General features: G+C 36.4%; 1 protein-coding gene across 3 annotated transcripts in view; it reads right to left on the bottom strand.

Moving 5' to 3' along the window:
• Positions 1–23686, bottom strand: part of ttll5 (tubulin tyrosine ligase-like family, member 5) — a 60943-nt gene that overhangs the window by 24945 nt on the left and 12312 nt on the right. For all 3 annotated transcript variants that reach the window (XM_060879363.1, XM_060879362.1, XM_060879364.1), the window contains 17 exons: positions 18369–18450; positions 16647–16708; positions 14234–14319; positions 13585–13626; positions 12072–12164; positions 11787–11878; positions 11459–11521; positions 10742–10771; positions 10387–10538; positions 10056–10281; positions 7634–7751; positions 7158–7304; positions 6992–7086; positions 6727–6869; positions 5360–6100; positions 4999–5180; positions 756–877 (listed from right to left, as the gene is read on the bottom strand). In XM_060879363.1, coding sequence (XP_060735346.1) covers positions 756–877; positions 4999–5180; positions 5360–6100; positions 6727–6869; positions 6992–7086; positions 7158–7304; positions 7634–7751; positions 10056–10281; positions 10387–10538; positions 10742–10771; positions 11459–11521; positions 11787–11878; positions 12072–12164; positions 13585–13626; positions 14234–14319; positions 16647–16708; positions 18369–18450 — 2476 coding nt within the window. The remainder of the gene's footprint in view (positions 1–755; positions 878–4998; positions 5181–5359; positions 6101–6726; positions 6870–6991; positions 7087–7157; positions 7305–7633; positions 7752–10055; positions 10282–10386; positions 10539–10741; positions 10772–11458; positions 11522–11786; positions 11879–12071; positions 12165–13584; positions 13627–14233; positions 14320–16646; positions 16709–18368; positions 18451–23686) is intronic.

Consider the following 23686-nt stretch of genomic DNA (forward strand, 5'->3'; position numbering starts at 1 on the left):
ATGATTACACTGAGAAAGCTTACAGAATTCTAATTTGCCTCTTCAATGATGCACTTTTGGTACGTCCTTCGGTAACATACATGGCTTGAAGAGCGTGGGGCTATCAGGTGTCAAGATTGAGAAAATAAATGGGAAAAATAAATAAATAAATAAATAAATAAATAAATAAATATTAATATATTAAGCGGTCGGTCTCTTTCAATCTCTCTCATTCTCTGGTGCCTGCAGGGAATGAACCACTTTTTACAGACAATTCATGCTTCTCTGGCAATTCACTGATCTCCTTTCATCCCATGACCTTAACAATGTGATTCTCACATTCTCACTGCATAATTAACAATAGACTAAGGTGCATTTTAATTCTACAGGTTGTTATATCAAATTGGGGGGAAAGAAATGCATGATGCAACCACAGAACTCGATTTCACTCCAAATCCAACATTTACCATGGCACTGAAAAAACATACTAGAGTTAATCTGGAACACTTACCCATTGTTAACCTCCAGACACATTAGTGCATAAAGCGGGTGTACTTGTAATAGTCCAAATACATAAATGTACTGTAATGGCACCAAAAACTGCATGAGTTTAATGCTACATTACAGAGCTGGATGGTGTGATAGTTTACACTTGTTATCACTCACCTATAAAAGATTTGTGAAATAACTTCTGACAGCCTAAATGTAAGTCAGCCTCGCAGCCAAGGGTTGAAATATTGCTCCCTACTAGTCCACACACATAAATATGTACTTACCTCACAGCACCAGAGAGGTTCATGCCTGAGTGTTGAGTAGTCGCTGTATCAGGCTGAGCTCCTGATCTGACGCTCTGTGCTCCTCTGCTGAAAACTCCTTTCGCTATGTTCAGGTTGGTCAACTTCATAAAATATAAAAAGTTGGGGGGGGGAGTTATAAAGTAACAAATAAAATTTATATTGTCCTTAAAACAGATTTTAATTCACAGACGAGCAAAAATCGAATCTGATTTGCATTAGTATGGTGATGCACAGTGTATTTACACTAATTGCATGAATAAATGTCACAGATGACACTATAGGCAACAGACCAAAGCAGTGATAATTCCTCTAGCTTGATCTGTTGTGTCATTATTACTAATTTCCTTGTTCAATTTTCTACAGCTCAGAATTTAGAGGTTCTCCAGGAGCCATTAACAGACATTTAAAGGAAATAAGCAATTATACAGACAGCTAGTCTCTAAGAGCAGGATGTAATTACACACTTCTTTGTTGACTTGCTACTGTAATCATGAACCCATATAGTGTAAACAAAACCTAGGGTCATCAAAAGCACTGGACCAAGACATAGAAAAAGAATGTAATATAGACTGCAGTGATTAAGCATTTGGAGAGAGTAAAGAGCTAGCAGAAAAAAAAGGGACACTGGAACTGTGGCGATATATTTCTTCTGATCATCCTGCTCCTCTGGAGTTGACAAAGCTGTTTATTTTCCCAGAGTTTAAGGCTGGGTTTCTAGACAGGTGGACAGTTTAGCAGTTTGTCTGGTTATCATACCAGAGAAAGGGGAAATGTCAGGCATTCCTCAGCGACAGGTGTTTAAATTAATGCAAGATCTGACAGAGTGCAGCCAGGCTTTTGGAACCACCATTGGCTTCGGGGAAAGAGCTTATTTTCTAATGTTACACATACTTGGTTGAGATCTGCCATCCCTTGTCAATACATATCAAGATCAGTGACTCCAAATCAAAACATGCATGACCTGCACATATCAAGCTTACTCCAAGGCTCAGACATTCTAATCATAATATTAAGTCATGAACACTATGAAACACAATATTAATGCTTTTCTAATTCCAAATGTAATTCTAAACAATCAGAAATGTAGTTTCTTAATTTTTTGTTGTTGTTATTGTTGTTGTTGAAAGTGTTACAAGAAAATGCAGCTATAAAAAATATCCCTGTATTTGGATTAATTCTGTCTGTGGATCTAAACCCACACTGTAGTTACTCTGTCCGTCTCCAACACAAGCTAAAGGAAATTTCGGTCATATTTTAGCCACATTACAAACACGCCACATGCCAGTGATGATGACCAACCTCGAGTAATGACTTTATCAAAAAGATAAATATATGCCGCTTGACTTAGTTCAGAAATGCAAAGTATGTGCCTTTTTCAGAGCCATAAATGTTCATTTTGTTGGAATACTGACCCAGGATCTAAAAATATGTGCAAATCATCAACAAGATCTCCATTTTGTATAGGTGCAGACTTGAAATGATACAGCAGTAAAACTATTTAGATTTATGAGAATATAATTGTGTGGTTTACTATATTTGAAGCTTAAAAATGCAAGGGGAAATAGAACAAAAAATATTATTCTGGGCTGCACTGGTGTGTGCTTGTGCATGTGTGTTGCATAAAAAAAAAAACTGCAAGGTTAATACAGGATGGCCATCATGTCCTTCTAACAAAGGTCATGGGTGACATTCTAAATCTGAACATACATTATATAAACACTTCTAACAGAATGTGGCATCTACACTACATCATAATTTGTTATATCATAATCCTTTATCAGCCATGTGAAGCAAAATCTTTAAAAAGTAATGTACTGTGACAAAGCTGCAAAAAAATTAATATACTGTACACGTATAATGTATTATCAGAACGTTTGTCTTAGCTAACATTAGACAAGTATACAGTTAACACTGTAAGGGAGGCAGACAAAATTTTGACAAAAATAACAAATGTCCAGTAAATAGAAAGAATAGATATAAGAAAAAAACAATAATGTATACCTAAAACACAAAGCTTTTTAGGCTTGAGTGCTTTCGAATTACTACAGTATGTGTTCCTTTTCATAAGTGCTAACAGTGCAGGCTCTTTCCAAATAAATCTTCTAAATAAACCTGTCCCTAGAAAAAGCAAAAACAATTACACACATTTCAAATCCGGTTGTGTAAAGCGCCATTCAAGTCACTGTTTATGTAAAAAAAACATAAAAATAATGTCAGTAGCACATTGATATAAACTTTATAGCCAAAACTAACGTCCAAGCTATTCAGTTATAGGTATTCTATCAACATACTATCAGAATGAAGCATTCAGTAGTGACGTGGTATACTGTAAATTGGAATCATTTGTTAGCATGTGATATAGTATAAATTGTTTGCAAATCCAAATGCATTCCACAGATTTTCTCAAAATTCAAAAGCAAAAATTTTTGCAGACTGGCTGAAAATTCAATGATACAATGAAAACCTACATGAAAGCAATAATGTGGTCAACTGCTAAAAACCTACAGTACATGAGATCCAGATACTATGTCTTTCATCAACACAAACGTGAACCAAACGGAAGAGGTTCTTGGAGCACAGTATTTGTAACTATATCAGCATTTGACAGACTTAATACTTAACAAACCAGGCAGACATAAATATCTCACTATGTGACCACAATGATTTTATGAGCCATCAGCAGATCGGGACAGCAAAACTGCCTCTAAAAGTGTAACTGGATTATCAAGCCTTGGAAATGCAGAGGAATTTTTATGTGCTTTCTGATTTGTAATATTTATGCACTTTTTTCTTCTGTGTTGTCATACATAAGTCAGCCCCACTCTCTTAATACATGAAGCACTACAAAGCACAAGTTTGATTTACATTTGATTGAATTCTAAACCCGAAATTAGGCAGGGCATAAATTTGTTCGTGTTTGTCTAACCCATAAAACTAGGCTAGAAAGGAACGTGCCCGAATGAACTTTCCATGATAAACAAAGCAAACACCTTCTAATGTAACAGTATACATTAGAGTGAAGGAGTAAGGGGAGGCAGAAAATCTGCAGTCTGTGTGGTCTGGTGACACCGCGCTGAGGAGAAAGGAAGGGAGGGAATTAGAAGGGAACTTAGCCAGTGGGCTTCCCACTGAAAAAAAAAAGCTTCAGGGCAAAAATGATAGAAGAGAAAAAAACAAGAGCACTCTTACTCCCTCACTTGGTGCCAATTTGCCACATTCTTCTATTTATAAGCATCAATTACTCAGAAAAAAAATCTGCCTGCCTGTTAAATATCAACACAAAGCACCTCTGCTGTAGAGCATCTGATAATGAGACCTCACACAAAGCTTTGTATCTTCCACCAGCCACCATGCTGTACCCTATAGTACATCTCTGGTATTTGGCTTTGTTTAGGCACCAAAAAAATTATCAAATACTAACAGCCTAACGTATGCATGCATAAAGAATGTAAAATACCTGGTACAGTTCTAATGTAGGCATGTACTGTAAGAGTACTATTAACTACAAACATGTACCCCCAACTCACACACTGACAGCCCACCGCAAAAAAGAATTGTTTCTGGAAAGTGTCAAATTCAAATTTCTATCCTAAACTTAGACATTTCTATAAAGCTTCTTCGTTACTGTCCATGATTAAAAGAAGTATGCAAATAAGACTGAATTGACCTGAAATTGTTGTGAATTTCTTTGTGTGCCTCTGTCTGTGTGTGTGTGTGTGTGTGTGTGTGTGTGTGTGTGTGTGTGTGCGCGTGCGCGCATGTGCGTGTGATTCCTCTTGTACCACAATCAACAATTACATTTGATTAGCTTATCTGATTAATACCTTTTAGTTTTTTAATGAAGACATGCCGGGTTTTCACCTGTTAATAGTTACATTTGATGCTGTGATAGTTAGTTACTGTTATTGCTTGTTACAGCATCTATAAACAGTCGTTCCCTCACCTGCCTTTCTCTCCAATTTAATAAGTCATGTCACTGAGGAACCAGAAAGTGCTGAGTCAGTCCTGAAACATGTTGACCATCATAAACTATTGACACTGGAGCTCTCTGTCTTGAAGACATGGTGGAAAACATAGCAACTATTATAAAGTTTTGACAATGGAGACTCCTTCCATAAAATTTAAATAAATGTTTCCTTGCAAAAAGCTTCAACATACTGCTGATTGCAATTTCCGGTGAATGAGCTGTTACTACAGAAATTGCAAGTCCCTGGGTACTCACATGTTGTGTAAGGAGACTTATGTGGTTGGAAGTGCTGTATTGGCGAGCTGCTTGTTTCTCCACTAGTTTCTTCAGGGCAGCCACAATAGCCTGCTGATTTGACTGAGCCTGGGCTGAGAGTGAATCTGGCCCATTAAACACTCCTGCAGAAGCAGGTCTGGATTTATTGTCCTTATTACTAACTGAAAAACAAGCCAAATATACAGTAGGTTTAAGAGCTGTATTTCTGCTAAATGATTTAATGCGACTTTCTGGGATAAAAAAAAACACTGTAATATATAATATAATACAATATAATATAATATAATATAATATAATATAATATAATATAAGTGTGGCTGACTGAAGATAAAATAGTTACCTTGCACTGCAGAGGAAGGCCACAAGACTTTCTGACTGCACAAATTTGTGGCACAGGCACTGGAAGATGAAACATCACTAGTGGCCTGCTGTGCCATTTGTGAACCTGGAGTTTGTCGTAGCACTTCAGTAGTTGCAAATGTTCTAGGTGAACATGAATGTGATGAAGCCCACATTACTCGTGCAGGCCGCAGAGAATTTGTGGATGACGAAGATAAGGTCATGTGTGGTTTACTGTGAGATTCAGCATGCACGTGAGGGGGAGGATGGATATAAGGAGGAGGTTGATTCTGGGGCTGAGCTTCAGGTTCAGGTTGTGGGAAGCACTGCTGCAGGTGGATATGCTCACAATCTAGGGCTGAATGATAAGATGAAGTGTGCCGAGAACCCGGGGCCTTGACTGTCAATTTACAACTTTTTGCAGGTTCAGGTGGCACAATTATATCTTTAACCGTTTTTGACAGTTCTTGAGTCTGAAAAGCAGTTGAGGCCGCAGACTGACCTTTTGTCACCAGGTTTCCATTTTGTATTTTGTTGTTTTTGTGTCCTCCACTATTTAATGTACTATATTTGTCACTGTTTTGGATAGTGTTACTATGGCTGTTCATGTTCACAGTTACACTGCTTTTATTGTATCCTGGTCTGGTTACACTCTCTTGGATTTCTTCACTTTTTGGCAAGTTGGCCTTGGCAGTCAGCGATGATCCTGAAGCACTAGAGCCTTCTTTGGCATTTGAGAGAGCTGGATTAAAAGACAAATAATAAATAAGCCCATCATAGATCAGTGATGAGACTGATTATTCTAACATGCATTTTTAGAGCATGATTAACAGATTCTGTGTCGATTTTACGAGCTCTACAAGAAATATACTGGAACTAAGATATTAAAAATGAATTAAATAATTAAGCAGTAAGTGAAGATTATAGCTCTTTATTTTCTTCTGTATAAGTTTTTAATTCTTAATAGTTTTCATCTACTCCTAGTTTTCTAATTCCCAGTTCTCTGTGATTTTTTTTCTTCCCTGTTGCTGATATTTTACGGACTTGCCTGATTTGACCCCAGCTTGCTTTCAAAATGCAAATGTATTTGTGTTTTGACCCTAGGCATGAACTCCACATCCTAGTGTGCATCCAAAAAGTCTGCTCCAAGTTTACTCCAATGTTCCTTTCATGAGTTTCTTCATTGGAGTCAATCACACAGAGAAATACATATCAAAATATTTCCCACCCTTTAGTAGTCAGAGCCTTTGAATCACCGGCAAAAATATGCAAGATTAAATCAGCTCCAGTTGTCTAGACTTAATATTAATTAAAATAATCAATCAATTTCACAGGCATACATGTAAACTTATAAATACAAATGCTCACTTCTCCTGCACTGATGCTTCGCAGGCTCCTCTGAGCTGTTACTGCATTTTTTGCTACAGTCCCGTCTGGAACCTCCCAAAAACACACTGGCAGACTTGTTCTTGTGTGTGTAGAAAGTGAGAACTTCTTCTAGATCACTTTCACTTTGAACAGGTAAGATAAGACAAATACAGAAATAAAACATCTCAATCCAACTTTGACACTTCATTATTTATGGAACTAAAGTGTTCACATATATAGAAGGAGTAATACTTAGCACACCAACCTTGCTTCCAAAATAAACTCCCGAAACACATTTGAATTGATGCACCGATCTTTATCTTCAGAGTTCTCCAAACATTTCACCATTTGTTCGGTCTCCTAGGTTACAAATATTACCTCAGTTAAGTCATTTACCACACAAAAAAACTATAATAACAAGTATAACAGACCTGGTTATAACAGTGGATGAACTCCCCGAGCTGATGGGCCAGTATACGGCGGCGGTCAGGCACTGAAAGCTGGCGGCTGGGTAACGTCACCTGCATGTCCTGCTGCAGGTTACTGGCAGCTCGCATCAGAAAACGCATTACCAGCTCCTACAGGATGACACAGAGTTGGATCATAGATGGGGAGATTTAGCACAGACAAAGGGGTCATACAGTAATTTTTAAGTACTGTTAAGAAATGAAAATAAAATATTAAGGAACTCTCCCTCACACAAGCACACAACAATGCAAACGCACTTGTGCATATTCCATATATGTAAATGTTTAAAAATTGTACAAAATATTGGTGTGATTATGTAAAAATCCAAGCTGCTGTTACAAAAAAACATAAACACCTTCTGACCTATCAGAATTGAGAGTTGTGATGTGGTTTGAATACATTAAAGACAAATAACACCATGTATAAGTTTAAATAATACCATCTGGTCGTTGTCCTTTTGTGCACAGGCAGGGGTACTGTAGATTCTGCTCTCTACAAGAAGCCTCATCTGGACCCGATGGAGATAGGAGGAGAAGGCCATGCGTGCCTGAACCTTACTGAATATGAGACAGTGATAGTGGAGAAGACACATGAAAAACAGGAGAAATGGTTTAAGATCATGAAACACAAATGTGTGGTTAGGAGAAAATGAGGATAAGTACATACACAGGGTAGACCAGAGATTTCAAAAGGGAAAAAAAAAGAATAAATAAACAAATAAATAAACAAGGTAAGTAAGCAAGTAAAAAAAGTCACAAATCTGAGACCTGAACCCTATAGAAAGTAGGTCAACACAATCTCACACCAGCATGTGTATGTGTACGTGCATATCATAAATATGTGCTTATTTGTTGTTCTGCCCTAGCAGACGTCATACAAAGTGGTATGTCAATGCAGCAAAACATTTGCACGGGTAATATTTCAAGAAAAAGAATGTCCTTACTTATGTTGTATGGCTGATAAACTGTTTAGATCTCACGGAGGAACCTGGGGTGAGCAGTGGGATTACAATGTTTGGGAAAATGTTTTGGAAAAAACTGTCAAACACAAACAATGATATACTGTATTCTAATTGCCCAGGTCTCTTTTCACTTCTGGCAAGCACAAAGGAATTTCTACAAACTCAGACTTGCCATTGTAATTCCCTGCTCAAATTACAAATTGTGATGGGCTTCATAAGCCAAGTGGAGAGTAGTGTCTTTGTTACATTTTTGACAGGAGCATGTAATATTCATTAATGTCACTGTATAAAAAGTGCAGGTTTAAATATTTTGTAGGGATCTTGCATAACCTAGGAAAGGAGTGAATGTGTTTTAAGCCTTTCCAAGTTCCTGTTAAATGTTAAACAAAGGAAAGACAGTCTGACTGCACCAATCAGACAGCCAATTGGAGCCATAAAGGTCAAGGTTGACCGGCATGATTTACTGGCTGTGGAAGGATCCACTTCCTGTGTGTATGAGGTAGACAATGAGTAGTCCTGCAAAAGAAGACATACTGCATGAACATTACACCACGGTGCCGCCAGAAGACAACCAAAATGTAATAATTAAAAATATATATATATATCCTTTGTATACTAGGAGTAGGGTTAGGGGAGCGTTAAGGTGTATCTCTAAAGATTTATAGCAATAACTGTAACTGTGTAATGGAACAAGGAGAGTAAGACATGAGTATTTGTGTATGAATGTCTAGTGAGATGATCTGTATTGTAATTTACTTTTTGATTTTATGCTGCACTTCTTTTATTGATCAAAAGAAAGATATCAGATTCGTGGTGTACAGTCAGACATCATTGTATAGAAACATGATGAAAAACAAAAAACAAAATGTATTCCACAGTTAACCAGAGCAGAGGATAAAACAAAAAAAAGTCTGGTCTGCTCTGCACCACATCTTTTAATTCAACTTACTTTAAAATGATTAGCCTAATGTAAAAACACCAAAACTGGAGTACACAATGAAAAATGTTTTTTTTCCTTACTACAATGAGGTTCATAAACAAACAGTATTATAAACATTTTATACTGTAAGTATGTTATGGGATTGAATTTTATCAAATGCAAAAGGGAAGGGTTACACTTAAGTAAACATTCTGCCATCTACGTAAGTAGACTTTCTCAGCAACAATCACATGGAGGTTATTGGCATGAATAACTTTGGGAGCTCTGCCTTTGGTAATCACTATGTTGTTATGCTTCATAGCAAACATATACAACATTTAGTTGCGGTCCACTAATATGATAGGACAAGGGGCGTTCCAAGAGTGCTGAAATTTAGTATAACATCAATCAAACAGAACATTTCTCTGTTTGTATTTCAGTCTGCTTGTCTTGTTCACTACAAAAGATTCCAATTCTAGCAATAGTTTGATACACTGAATGCATTACTACATTTCCTTCAGGAAACACTTCATCCAAAAATAAAGAACAAAAAAATAACCAAAAAAGAATTGTTCATATTTTTCTTAAATGACAGTTAGTCAATTTCTTGTTTATAAAAGTGTTGTATAAAAGCAGCATTACACTCACAGTTGAGCAGTTGTACTGAATATCAGAACAGCTGTGATTACCTGTGGCCTTGTGTTGGTATTTGATAAAAAAAAGCATTCGTGCTCATGCTGCATCTCATTGAATGAAATATATGGCTCTGCACTTTTTCCTCCTATTAAATTTCAATCTTTTAACAGATCAACTTCAATACTGTTTTACAGATCTTCACTTATAGAAAGCACTAAATACATGATTCATGCTCAAAACAAAAAAAGGGCATAGTTCTAAGAAAAGGGCATAGTTCTAAGCTGAAAATATCAAAAGGATAAGAAAAAAAAAAAACATGTGTGCACTCATAATGTCCACACTGACCTGAGATCCCACCCCTGCTGGAGAATATGGAGCAGATCCACTTTGGGTTTGCTGACTCTAGCTGGAAAGTGTTCTTCAGTTCGGTGCCTCTCCATCAGGGTGGGCTGAGGGTCTGTGTGTGCCAGAGACATTGTGTGCTGCTGCTTTCCCTGTGGTCCTTGCTCCTCTCCCTCATCAGCTTCCTCATTTTCACTGCTGTGCGCTAATGACGGTAAAGGCCTTCGACCTGAAGGCAGCAGGGAAAATACATAAATGCTTCAGTGTAGGTAAAACCAAGTTAAATAGTAGAGTGCTATTTCCATGTTGGGTTTATTTCAATATTAAGTTTTACCAGTTTTCCTTCTCCGAGGAGTGGTACGGCTAGTCGTTTGCCTTTTCCTGCGTCTTCGTGCTTCAAGAGAGAGCAATTTGCTCTCATACTGAATTACATGACAGGGTTTATAGGCCTCCTCTTCTAAGGGTACATTACCCTTCAATCTATGTCTATGAAAAAAAAAATACAAACATGTATCATAAAACTGCATTAAAATGGTCCAGATCTAAATAAAACTATTAAAATAACTCAAATATAGAGTGCATATATAGCTAAATATCTCTAGCATACTTTGTACAGAGTATGAGCCATAAACCCTGCTTTAACAAAAAAAAATGTATTGTTATAAAATGTTAGAAGAATGAATGTTTACCTGTTTTGTGCGGTCACAGATTTTCCTAATCTGAGGAATAAAAATCATTCCTTTTAATTTTTTTAGAAAACATGTTTGGCAAGATGACCAAACCATTTGTGGACACCTGACAATCCAAGAGCATATGTGATTCTTCCCCAAACTGTTGTGACAATGTTGAAAGCACACAATTGTACACAGTGACTTTGTATGCTGTAGCTTTACTGTTTCACTTCACATGATGTGAACCTGTGCACAAAACAAGCTTCTGGCCTCAATCCCACTGAACATCTTTGGCCTCAACTGGAATGCTAACTGCTACTTCAACCTCTTCGCTCAACTTCAGTAACTGACTACTGCTCTTATGACTGAAAGGGCAAATCCCTCAGCTACTCTCCAACATCTACAGGAAAGTCATCCCAGAAAAGGGTAGGTCATTATAATGGCATAGAGGGGGTTAAATATGGCCTGGAATGTTTAAACACAAATATTGGCATGACGGTCAGGGGTACACAAACGTTTGGCAGTATAGTGTAGGTTTTCTTCAGATTTTTTTTTTTCCATATTGACAACACAAGTTAGTCGGTCACATAAAATAAACCAAAGAAGACAAAACTTTAATACTAGTGTACATAAATTGTTAAACGTTATGCCTTACCTATTAATCCACAGACAAAATATCAACAAAAATTCTCAATTTCCCCCAAAAATGTTCCCAACCACAGTGGAAAAGCTCACCTTCCATGGAAAAGTTTATTAGCCAACATGGAGTTCATGGATGTCTTGTATTCCAGATAGCCACTATGACAGAAATAGACAGACAGGAAGAATAAAACGTTTCAGCAGCTTAGCGTATTGAGACTACAAACATGTGGAAGAAGAGCAGTGGAATAAAAAACCTGCAATACATTACTGGATATGATGCGTTTCTACTTTGCTTGTACAGTATGTCTTGGACTGATATATTCCTGAATTAATGAAGATTTCAATAGTATTTACTTGTGTTTGAAAAAAAATCTAAAATGTACAACACATAATTTTTCCAAGAGTTTTTGGCTTTTCAAACCTGTAGAGCTCCCAAGTTTGTGGTGTGGGGAAAATACGGATGAATCCACCTCTCCTTTCATGCTCCTCCTGTGTCCTCCTCAGGACTTTCACCTATGTAAAACAAATGAATGGCCAAAACAAATGAAGAGCACAACTTTTAAGATAAAGAACAGAAGGATATACAGGCTAGTCTGTAATCTTTTTAAAAGCTTTTAAGATGTATGAAAATATCGATCTAATCATAAATTGCAAAACCAATAAGCCAATTACTCAGTCAAATCAAATTATAAGAATTAAGAATTACCTCCTCTGCAGTCAAGCCCAGCGTGTCCACATGCCTGCCTCCCTGTTTCTCTTTCAGCTCCTCAACATTATTGGCAGACTGCGGTCTCTGACACTGGATAAAGAAATAGTAACTTTACTCTCTCTGCATTTGGAAATCAAATATGCATCACTGTTTATAATTTCTTCAATAAATTACTAGTAACAGTAGATAAAACCATGTGGTTAAACATGCACAGACTAAGTGGTAATAAACTAACAGGTTTTCCATGTTTTATACTACTATAAACTGTACTATAAAATAATATTTTACTTTTAGGAAAGCCAGGGCAGATTTTACGGGTAAATGTTTACCTATACAAAACAAAAAGCTCCTCTGTGCAATTCCTTTTTTGTTTGGTTAAATAAATGTTACGTTTCATCTCCGTTGGCATTCTTGCCTGGCTCTGCGCTTTAGCCTCCCACGCTAATGGCAATTGTAGCCATGGGAGATTGACGGCTTTGCTTGGGCTTTTGACAGCAGGCCAAAAGTCAGCAGGAGTCAGTATCTGACCTGTATGCCTGCATTTGTCATCCTAAATAAAACATTACATTGCATTAAATTACATTATATTTAACTGAGTAGTTTTGGCCCATCAGGAGAGCCAAAGACTGAAAATCATGTAAATAACCTAACTTTGTATTGCTTCTAATAAGTGAATCAAAAGGTAAAGCAGGAAACAGAACAAGAGGCCACCACACCACGTCCATTATGAGAAAGACTGCTGCATGGTTAAAAGACAAAAAGAATGAATGGCACAATAAGCAGCGGCTATCTAATTTGACTAGGATTTTTTTTATTTTTTGTTTTGTGTTTTTCAGTTTGTTTCACATTCACTACTTTAACCTACCCAATTTTTTAGGTCCACTTACCTCAAAGATAAGTGCATGGAAAAACACTTACTTAGTATTAAAAAAAAAAACACTTGATTGGTATTAAAGTTAGTATTAATTGTAAAGAATTACAGCCACACCCCAATCTATTTTCCTGATGTAGAAATAATCGAAGACTGCAAAGAAAATGCAATAAAAGTGTCATTTAACATGATAATTTCATACGTCTACACAGATATGTAATTTTTTAATCAACTCTCAACTTGAGCAACTAAAAGCAACACCTATGCCTTAGAGCGTTTAGTGGAGAAAATTAATCCCCTAAATGTATAACCTGGTGCCTTATTTGTTTAATAGCTTGGGTAAATGCTGTCTCATAGCTTTTCTCTCATTATAATAGAAAGATCTTCAATAAACAAAAATGGAGGACATTTAGGATATTTGTGGCACTGAGTAAATATTCCATTGCAATACGCTATTGTAACCACTGACCATCAAAATAAGTGACGACATTGACGGAAGAAGTAACAATATTGGTCCTTACAGCTGATTCATGCTATTTTACTATTCTATTACTCATTATAGCAAATGATGAAGAATTAAAACGCAAAAGAAAAACTAATAAGATTCCATTAGTTTATATTAAAAGAAAGCAGACTTACCACTCTGGATTTGGCAGAGGCTGCCTGTGCAATGAAATGATGCTAAGGGGCAGATTTAAAAAAGAAAGAAGGAAAGAAAAAAAAAACAGCATTATACAATGATGCACAACTGAGGTCATTAAGGGCTTAAACATCAGCTGTTACTCTCATTTGCCTACCACAATAGTTTTATATATGCTTTATATTTCAAGATATGAATCAGAAGGGTAAAAAGAATAGAAGAAAACCAAATTATACACCATTATCAGTGATGCGACACTGAACTACATGGTTTCTGTAACAGAATCTTATCGGCACTGTTTGCTTGGTTATAAAATGTCTGGCTTGAGTATAGCCAAAATGACAAAAGTTAGTCATGAATCACAGGATCGGTAATGGTTTAAAACGTGTGAAATGTACAAAAATAACAGTTTTGATAAATATTAACTATTGAATGTATCATTTGGCATGATGTAAATAAAATTATGCAAAGAAAGACTAATTTCAGACAGACTAAACTAGACCTCCAGTTTTAAAAAGCAACGTGATGCTCTGGAGAGTTTTTGCATCAATAAGTTCAAGCATTTTAAAAGTTGAACTTTATGAGAAAATATTAACTTTAACATAAATATTAAATTTATGATGTAAATTTACAAATTTATACACCTACCTGAGTTTTAAGGTTCTTCACAGCTGGGTCAAATACAGCCTTATCTAACCGAGTCTGTTTTAGTAGAGGGTTCTGGCATACAAATCCTGGAGGCATAAAAAAATATAATTTATTACTAAAATCTAGTAAAATATTGCTTTGTAAGTTAAAGCTAAATGGAAAAAAAAACTTCTGTATTGAGTATTAAACATAAAAACTTACACAAAGCTGAACAGTGACATAAAATGCAAACTTGCAATTTTGCATAAAATTTGCATTTGTACTTTGAAGCTGGAAGCAATTTTGAGCAATTGTTCAAAATACAGCAGAAAATGAGAATTTCTCAGTTCTAATACATCAGGAATCGTTTATACTACATTTACATTGAACCTTAGGGAGGAAGGTGTGAAAACCCTCTCTTCCCTATCTGTTACAGCAACTCTAGCCAATAATATGTATCTCTGAGTTCATTCTTTGTGAACAGGGCAGATAGCGAGTGCTTTAACCCCTTCCACTGAGCCAGGACAAAAATGATAAATCCTTAATTAACAATACAAAGCCTGAATGTATCTACACATGCAGCAGAACAGAAATACTGGAATAAGCTCAGCTATAAGACTACAAAGACCATTTCCACCTAAACAAAACACAACTCTAACACCAAGTGGTTAAATGAACAGAAAGAATAAAATCTGTAAACATTGCAAACGGAACAAAACTGACAGAAGCATTCTCATATGTGTTACCTTTATTTTGGCAAGAAGGTCAAAAACAGGCCTATGGTTGAACAGGTTAAACTGCCCCATGACACTGGATGTGCATGATAAAATGACTTATTGATTTTCTCCCTGAGCTCACCCATTAACACTCAAAACAAAAAACAGCGGATGCATCTATCCAACAAAATTAAATAGTGCATCAGTCCAACAAATTTATTAGCACCCCATCTTCCCTAATGGGTCCTGAAGGAAATATACTGGAACCATGAAACAACCATTACTATGCATCAGTCCTGTGGCATCAAGGAGCCTGGCCACAAAGACAAGTCTAGACCTTTTATTACATTACATAATCAAAATCTGTTAGGAGCTATAAATGTTCCCATTATCTCTACCACAGAGGCAAACTAGAATGACCTGAATATGAATGTTAGACAATTCAAGGAAAGGAATTCATGCAGTAAAAAAGTTGCTCTAGGGGCAAAACCGTTTCCTAATAAATGTAAAGCAATACTGCTTAATGTTTTTTTTTTTAAATGTTTACAACCTGGAGAAAATTAGTTTTGTAAATGCAAATTATCTGTAGCTCAAGCATTAAACACTGCTATAAACACATGTGTAAAGCTCATTGAATTAATATAAATAAATGGTATATACAGTAATAAAGAGGCAGTTTCTCTTATCCTGTCCACAAGAATTTAATGACACTTTTATGGTGATACTTCCACAACATGGGTACGTTCATGCCAAACAATAATCCCTGTGGTTTTCTTTCAAAACCATCAATGTCACTGACAACATTAAATGAATATGGGAGCATTTATAAGACTACAAGAATGCTTGCGTGCATCATAACTGAAACCACCAACAGGCAACACAATATTCAGCTAAAGGCTTATTGTCATTTTCAGTATGGATTACGTGACTAGCATTGATCTCCAGAAACAATAGGAAAAAGCAGCACTTAAATTTAGAAAAAGCCTGAAGCAGGCCCGATGTGAAGTGAAGAAGAACGCATGAAGTCTCACTAGTTCAAAAGTAAAAGAAACACAGAACCAAAGTCATGCACCATGCACAGACAAATCTAATCATAGAATGAGAAACACGTACACACAAACACGTGCATATGCAAGAAACTCCTAGTAAACATTAACATATAAATGAACATATAAGCAGTTTGCATAATGACATGCAGCTGAGATTGGAAGACAATATGGTTGATTACAGTAAAAACAAACAAACAAATAAATAAAAATAAATTAATCCAGTGAAGAAAACTAACAGTTGAATTGACCTGATTGACTGATATTTTCAGCAAACTTTCAACTTATTTCGTGCTCAATTAAATTTAGATAACTGTAGCCTGCTGAATGCTTCCTGTTTGTTTGTATAAATCAGCGTGTTTTACACACAAATTACATGTAGATTAAGGGTAAACTGGGGTATACTGTATGCACATGACATGGATGGAGGTTTGCATTCCCACAGCTGAAACAGAGTCAAGAATGGCAATCAATTTACTGCTCAATTTACTGCTGTATGATTCCACACACTTGGATGAATAAGGCCCAGTAAAGTGACTGAAAACCCGAATATGATTTAAATATGAAATTAAAAGCATTCTTTACCCACTGTGATGCGTAAATATTATGAATGGATAGTAAGTGATTATACAATTGAGAATTGAATATAAGGTGAAAACAAAAGAAACTCACCCACAAGAGAAAACATATCTGAGATCATGCTGGCCTTTATTTTCAGGTCAAGAGGAGTATCACTGGAAATATCAAACACATGCAATAGAGGAAATGAATACATTCAATAAAACATACTATTATTATCTATTAAAGGTATATAAAGATTCATCAGGCACTGTGAAGCATGAGAGGATGAGAAATGCGATATTTGCATCAAAAGAGTGGTTAGAAATTAGAAGATAAATGTAAATAAAAGACGTAGAGTTTTTTTCTACCTGATGTGTTCTATAAGAACAGTGAGATGACAAAATTCATTTCTTGTTGTGGTACTAGTTTCATACCCTTAGTCAAGCCAAACTTACAATACTGTTCTGTTGTCATTTGGATCGTTTAATCTACAACAGTGTTCATTCTGTTTAGCTACATCATCAGTCACAATGATAATACTAGTTATGATTAAGTGCTCTTAATGCTGCATGAGCAGTATTAAGTCGATTAGCAAATAGCACTCGTATGAATAATTACACAACATCCAGTTAAATCCCTTTCATTGCATTGCAAATACTTGCTGGTATAAATTATACATTTAAGTGACATGTCTATTTCCACGAGTCAAGTGAGGCTTTAAACAAGTAGGCCAAAAATTTATTGACTTTAAAAGAGAAAACACAGGAAACAGGAAACTAACTTGGGCTATTTTAAGAAACACTGTACAAAATGTTTATAGGCATGTTTACAGTACACTTACACTCCAAGTAGTGTTCGGGGGAAAACCCTCGTCTCATTTGAGACTTCATTAAGAATTTCTCTTTCCATTTGCCAAACCATCATAAAGGCAGTCTTTGAGTCAGGGTTTTTAAACAAACTACTAGCAATACATGGGTGGACCTGACCCACTATTCCACATTGAATCATCTGAGTTTAGTACAACATAGTTCATGCAGCCACAGAGGAGGCATAGGAAATGTCACCTTTGAGAGAAAAGTTAAACAGATAATAAAGCTGATAAAGATTATCTAACTTTAAGTAGTTGTCAGCTATTAAAGCTATGTAGACGGCAAGCTAATAAAGATGAGGTAACTTTAAGTACATGGCAGCATCTACAGGGTGTCTGAATCGTCAGGTAGCAACGGGAGTATGCTTAGCTAAATATTTTTATCCTAATATTACAAGTAAAATCTGTAAAAACATTATCTAGCTGATGAGAAAATGTGGATAGCATAAGGGAAAACATGCTTAATTTTATAAACTATGTGTAGTTCACTCTCACAAGTTCCTGACTTTTCAGACACCATGCAGAACTCAAAGCTTTACAGTTTCAAAATCCAAGTCATTATCTCCTTTTAGTCATTACATCAGAAGCCCTGCTGATCCATTAAAGATTCACAATTGCCAAGTCTGTACTGAGAACATTTACTCTTTCAAATTTTCAGAGCATACACTGGATGATATCATGATTTTTATCTGTATCAAACAGGCGAAAACTTAAACTGTTTCCAAAAACAGAGGACTGGAATATAACCACAGAATTACATCAGTTAAAGATTTATGAAATCAATACAAAATACATAAAAGACATTAATAAAAAGCAGACACGTTTGGATAAAATCAGAGACTACCAAACTTAAATCAATAAGCTAAAATAAATGAAATGCTATATAAAATCCAAGCATATAAAAAATTGGAAAAACTAATGATACAGAAGTATGAGCTTATAGTGTCAAAACCGATGTCACTCACCATGCCAGTGATGGAGAGAGGTTCACTTCCAGGAGCCATGGCTTGAGGTTGGAATCAATGAGAACATCAAAACCATACAGTTCTGCAGACAGAATCATACACACAAACACACACTTATGAAATTAGCTTGGTAGATGGAAGTACGGCCAGCTTCTCAAGAACCCCAACATGGAGGCAGCCACTGAAGAGGCCTCATCATGAGCTAGAGGCTGCCATGTGACAGCATGCATATTTCTGCTACTGATTAAGCATATATTAAACATCCAATCATCTGAAGAATATGCGATTCCAAAGACAGTTACTAAGAAAAGCATGGATTAAATTCAATATCCCCAACCCAATGAAGAAGATTAAAGACAGACCAAGATAAGAAACATTTACAGACGCACTCAAAAAACTCAATAAAAAGTTATTAGATATATTTTTAAGCAAAAGTGGGTCACTCTTCAAAGCCAACATGTGCTAAGATAAAGTTATGACAAAAACAATATAAAATATGTTATTATGTGCCTTTATTGAACTTACTAAAAGACAAAAAAACATCTGTTCTGAGAATCACATAAGGGCTTTTTAATGTTAAACTTTAAAATGATTGAAACGGCTTTCAAATTAGAATTTGATAAAAATGTGACCTTAGATACATATACAATTTACAAAAGCCAACATCTGCAATATTCCCACTCAGCCATGTCATCATTTGTTTGCCTATTACTACTTAGCATATGCTACATGGCTATTTGTTCATGCTCCTTCAATTAGACTCTCAGCAAAACCTGGTAACTGCTAGCCACTACACGTACACTTGCATGTACATACACACACTGCTCTGTTATACACCAGCAACAACAAGCCACATAATAACGAACATAATGTGACACGACACGGTTATTATGTATGATTCATTTTATTCTAGAATTATATTTCAGAGTATTGTTATATAACTCCAAGGTCTCCGGATCATTCCTGAGCTCGGGTTACTGTCAGTATGGAGTTATTGGCATGCTCTCCCTGTATCTGTGTGGATTTATTCTGGATTACTGGGTTTCCGCACAATAACAGGCTAGAAGATTGATTAAATATGCAAATAAGCAAATCAGCCAGACATTGTAAATAAATCGAATATGGTTTTTGAATTTGTTCTGAAATCATCACAGTTTTCATTTAGCCATGGATTAACTTGATCCAGCCAATGGGACTAATTTAATTGTTTAAAAGTTTAATTATAAGACTTCTCTTCGATATATAATCAATGTCGCTTAGATGTGATCTTTATATTTACTATAAAAATGATGAAGATAATTACACTTCTTATGAATCATCTTGAAGTGGCAAACAATTGGTCATATATAAATAACCATATTTAAATATTTACACAAACTTGAGTATACATTGGCCCCGTCCCCTTTAATGCCACGTCAACTAAAAGCTGGAAAAGTATTTTCCAAGTGTGAAAAAGGCACCTGGCAATTCCACAGTCTCTGCAATATTTATCCCTATCTTAAGCCTCTCAGGCAGAGAGGGCTGCACAATAAAGTCCTTTTAGCAGAGAGGGAGTTCAAATGAAGCCATTTTGGTCTCACCGCTCCTGGATTTCACAGTGGAGGTGCTGCTACTGGCAGGAGGGTGTCTTTTGTGTGTGTGTGTGTGTATGTGTGTGTGTGTGTGTGTGTGTGTGTGTGTGTGTGTGTGTGTGTGTGTGTGTGTGTGTATCTCTGCATCAGTGATCAGATTTCCGTGCATTTCATTCTACTGGATGTGTCATTATAAAGAGGATGATCGCTGATTAATGCAGATAATGCGGCTAAAAAGCATCCGTTAGCACTTTATATGCACTTTCTCCTCACTAGGAGACATTGACTTAAAGAGATTATATCATTTTTCAGGGAGTATGTCACTATTCATCCACAATAATCAATTATTCTCAATTATAAATCAATTATAAGAAGAAGAATTAATAATAAGAAAAAACTGTGAAAAAATCTTTGCTGTATAAACTTTGTTTATTTGTGGCTTTTATCTTCCTAGAGCTCCTAGAATAAAGCTTTGTTCAGTGTGAATCACCTTAATTATGTAGTCTGTCACAGACACCACTTTCTTCTCACTTTCTCACTAAACTAAGATAACAAAAATACTGTATCCAAATTAGTTAATCTCTTATTAAAGTGCTGATTCTTGTCAGATATCAAGTTCCATTGCTATTAATTCTGCAAACAGCACAGCTATTTAGAAATGGGCAACAAGATCCGATGGGAATGCAGATAGTATGCAAGACTCTGACAGAGACAGTAACACAGTAATGTTAGAGGTGGAAGACTCTTTTTTTCTTACACTCAATTTGAGTTTCTCTCACTTTCTGAAATGAAATACTGATTAAGCATCACTGCATAGAAGAAAAGAGATACTCAAACCCTAGAAGATACACAGAATACACAAAAAGATAAATGTGCACATAACCTTTTACGCTCCCTGGATGCCCTGCCACTTGCACACAAACAGACCTCAAACACCATCCACACACACTTGCATGCACACTCCTCACCAAACTGCCAACCAAACTCCATGTGCTACACATTTTCCCTCAATTAGGAGCAGACGCCGGTCTTCCCCACTGCCTCAGCCCGCACAAGCAGACTTGCGCTCTGGCTCTTCACCATGTACCAAGAGGCCTTAGTAATGTAACCACAAAATATGCACAGTTAGGAAAATAAATAAATATCAACAAGGGAAGATCAAGAGCAAAGTGCTGTCATGAGCTTCTGGGCAATGGAAGAGAGGGAAGGGAGCCTGAGCTCTGAATTCTATCTGAAAACCAAACACACTGCCATAGCTACATAACAGTTTAGGCCACAGGAGCAATAACAGTGGTGTTAGATAGCTGCTAAGTGGTTGTCCTGATTGTTGTGACATCTGACATTTCTCCATCACTTTATAACAAATCAGTTTCTAATCAGCTTTGGGTGGCTTTTTATAAACAATTTAACAATGGGTGGAGGCAGCTGCCTGAGGTCAGAGATGAAGTATCAACACTAAAATAAGAAACTTGTGTTCATAGTTTCTGAGCCAGCCATTTAAGAAGGAATACTTTCAGTATGCAAAACAAACAATAACTTGACAGCTATATATTTCAACAATATATACAATTTTTCCGATTTAGAAAAACAGCACAGCCAGACTGATCCTCGACAGTGGTCATCAACTGGTTGACCACAGTCCAGATGACACCCAGCAGAGCAAAGAAAGCACTTGAAAATCACATTAATTCATTATCATGTTGCTAATTAGCTGAACTAGACATGTACCATATTGGGTGTTTCAGTAAGTCTATGGCTTTCAAAACAATCAGAGAGACCCTGTGGAATAAGGATGGATAAGGGTGCGCTCTGATCACCTACAATCTTGTAGTGGTTGCTCAAACCTGGCATCATGGACTAAGTAAGATTAGAGGACTATATGATCGACTATTTACAGTTTTAGTTTGAGAGTCTCAGTATCTCAATGGCACATGGATAAGAAGGGTATTTGCACCAGAGAAGAAAAAGCTGAAATGGCAAAATCACACCCTTCATGGGTGACCTGATAGTGACCCAGGATTTAATGAGTTTAAATAAATGAGCTGTCAAAATCTATTGTTTCAGCAAGTGAGTGTATAAATATTGCCTACTTCCCTACTACATTCCAGTCACATCTATTACAAAGAAACCATGAAAAAGCTTGGAAACTAAATTGTATGGATACAACAAATCCATCTAACCAACTGACCACAAGATGGAAGCCTGGTTGGTGGAAGTCTTTAGGTGAAGATACCAACATGGCATTCTCAGAAACCCATAATCCCTCTTAATCCATAGCTCTCCACTGTGGAGACCTCAAGAATGTGGTCAGTAGATTATATTGCATGGGGATTTGACCACCTCAAACCCTTAGAAGCATCATTCAGTATAGCTGAAACAACAAGCTGAATCAGCATCCTGCTGAAAAGGGAGTACTTCTGTACGTTTTATGCCATTTGGCAGACGCCCTTATCCAGAGGCGCGGGGGGGTGGGGGGTGGGGGTTGTGGGTTTGATGGGGGGGCCTGGACGGTTATCATGGTTGGTTTGTTGGCACAATGTCTCGGGGTGGACCTGAGCCTAGACAGCACCACAAAAGGCTAAGGCCCAGGAAAACACAGGGACAATTGTCATAGTCTATAACAAAGTGAATGCTGCAATTGGTTGTGAAGGGCAGAGCTAACAGCTGAATTTAGATTAGGTTCCCAGTACACATCTTCATAAAGACACTAAATAATTACAAACAATCAAAAGTTTCACAAAACATAATCATGAATTATTAAGGGATTTATTGATATAATTATTTTTTATTGTTTTATTGATTAAAACCCACTATTCTCAGTGCAATTCTTTATGGGAAGCCAATCCAAAAATATCACCTCTTGGATACTGCAAGTCTTTCAAATGCCACTGAATGTGTTATCTAGGTAAGAAAGATGTAAGGAATTTAACTAGTGAAAAAGCTATTAACTAAACAAGATAAAGTGTTCTAAAGGATGTAGTGTTTAAGGCAAGTCTAGATGGGAATAAGTGCAGTGTGCAATAAAATAGGCTTTAACTTGTCTAATCAGGTTTATTTGGTGGATCTGTTCATCATCATCATCATCATCAACATGCAGTTGAACTGTCTGTTGATTAATCATGAGCTAGAGATAAAAGAAAAATGAACTCCTTATGATATGGATACTTGCTAATTGATAGTCCCCCACATAGATGGCTAGATTAAAAAATACTCCTCATATCAAATAAAAAAAAAACAGGTTCACAGGTATTTCACAGATAGCCACATGTGCTAAAAAATGGATTATTCATTGCAAGTTTTATGCCAACATACACACAGACACTCGTTTCTTCACAGACCATATAAACAATCTTTTTTTTGCATTTGAGAAAAAAGGGAGCAATAAGGAATTAAGTTACAGTGGCTCATTCAGATAGGACCCCCCAGGAAACCTTGCTTAACATAATAAAAAGTATATTATAGTCCCTAAACGGTTGAGGGAATCGTTTGGCAAGTATCAGGATTATGTGTTTAACACCCCCCACATGGCCTTCACGCAAGTACGGGTGATATGGTGCATAAACTGGAAAACAATGAAGCCTGGTCTTTTGTAGACTGCCTAATGCTTTCAGATGCTGAACTGAATCTTGTTTTTTGTCCTTTCTATCACTGCCTAGAAGTAAAGAAATAAGCACTGTGAGCTTTACCATTTATCTATGAACAAAAAACTCTGAAAATGACAAAGAGGAATCAGAGAAAGCAGATTGG

The sequence above is a fragment of the Tachysurus vachellii genome, chromosome 10, assembly GCF_030014155.1.
Source record: "Tachysurus vachellii isolate PV-2020 chromosome 10, HZAU_Pvac_v1, whole genome shotgun sequence".
In the NCBI taxonomy this organism is placed as follows: Eukaryota; Metazoa; Chordata; class Actinopteri; order Siluriformes; family Bagridae; genus Tachysurus; species Tachysurus vachellii.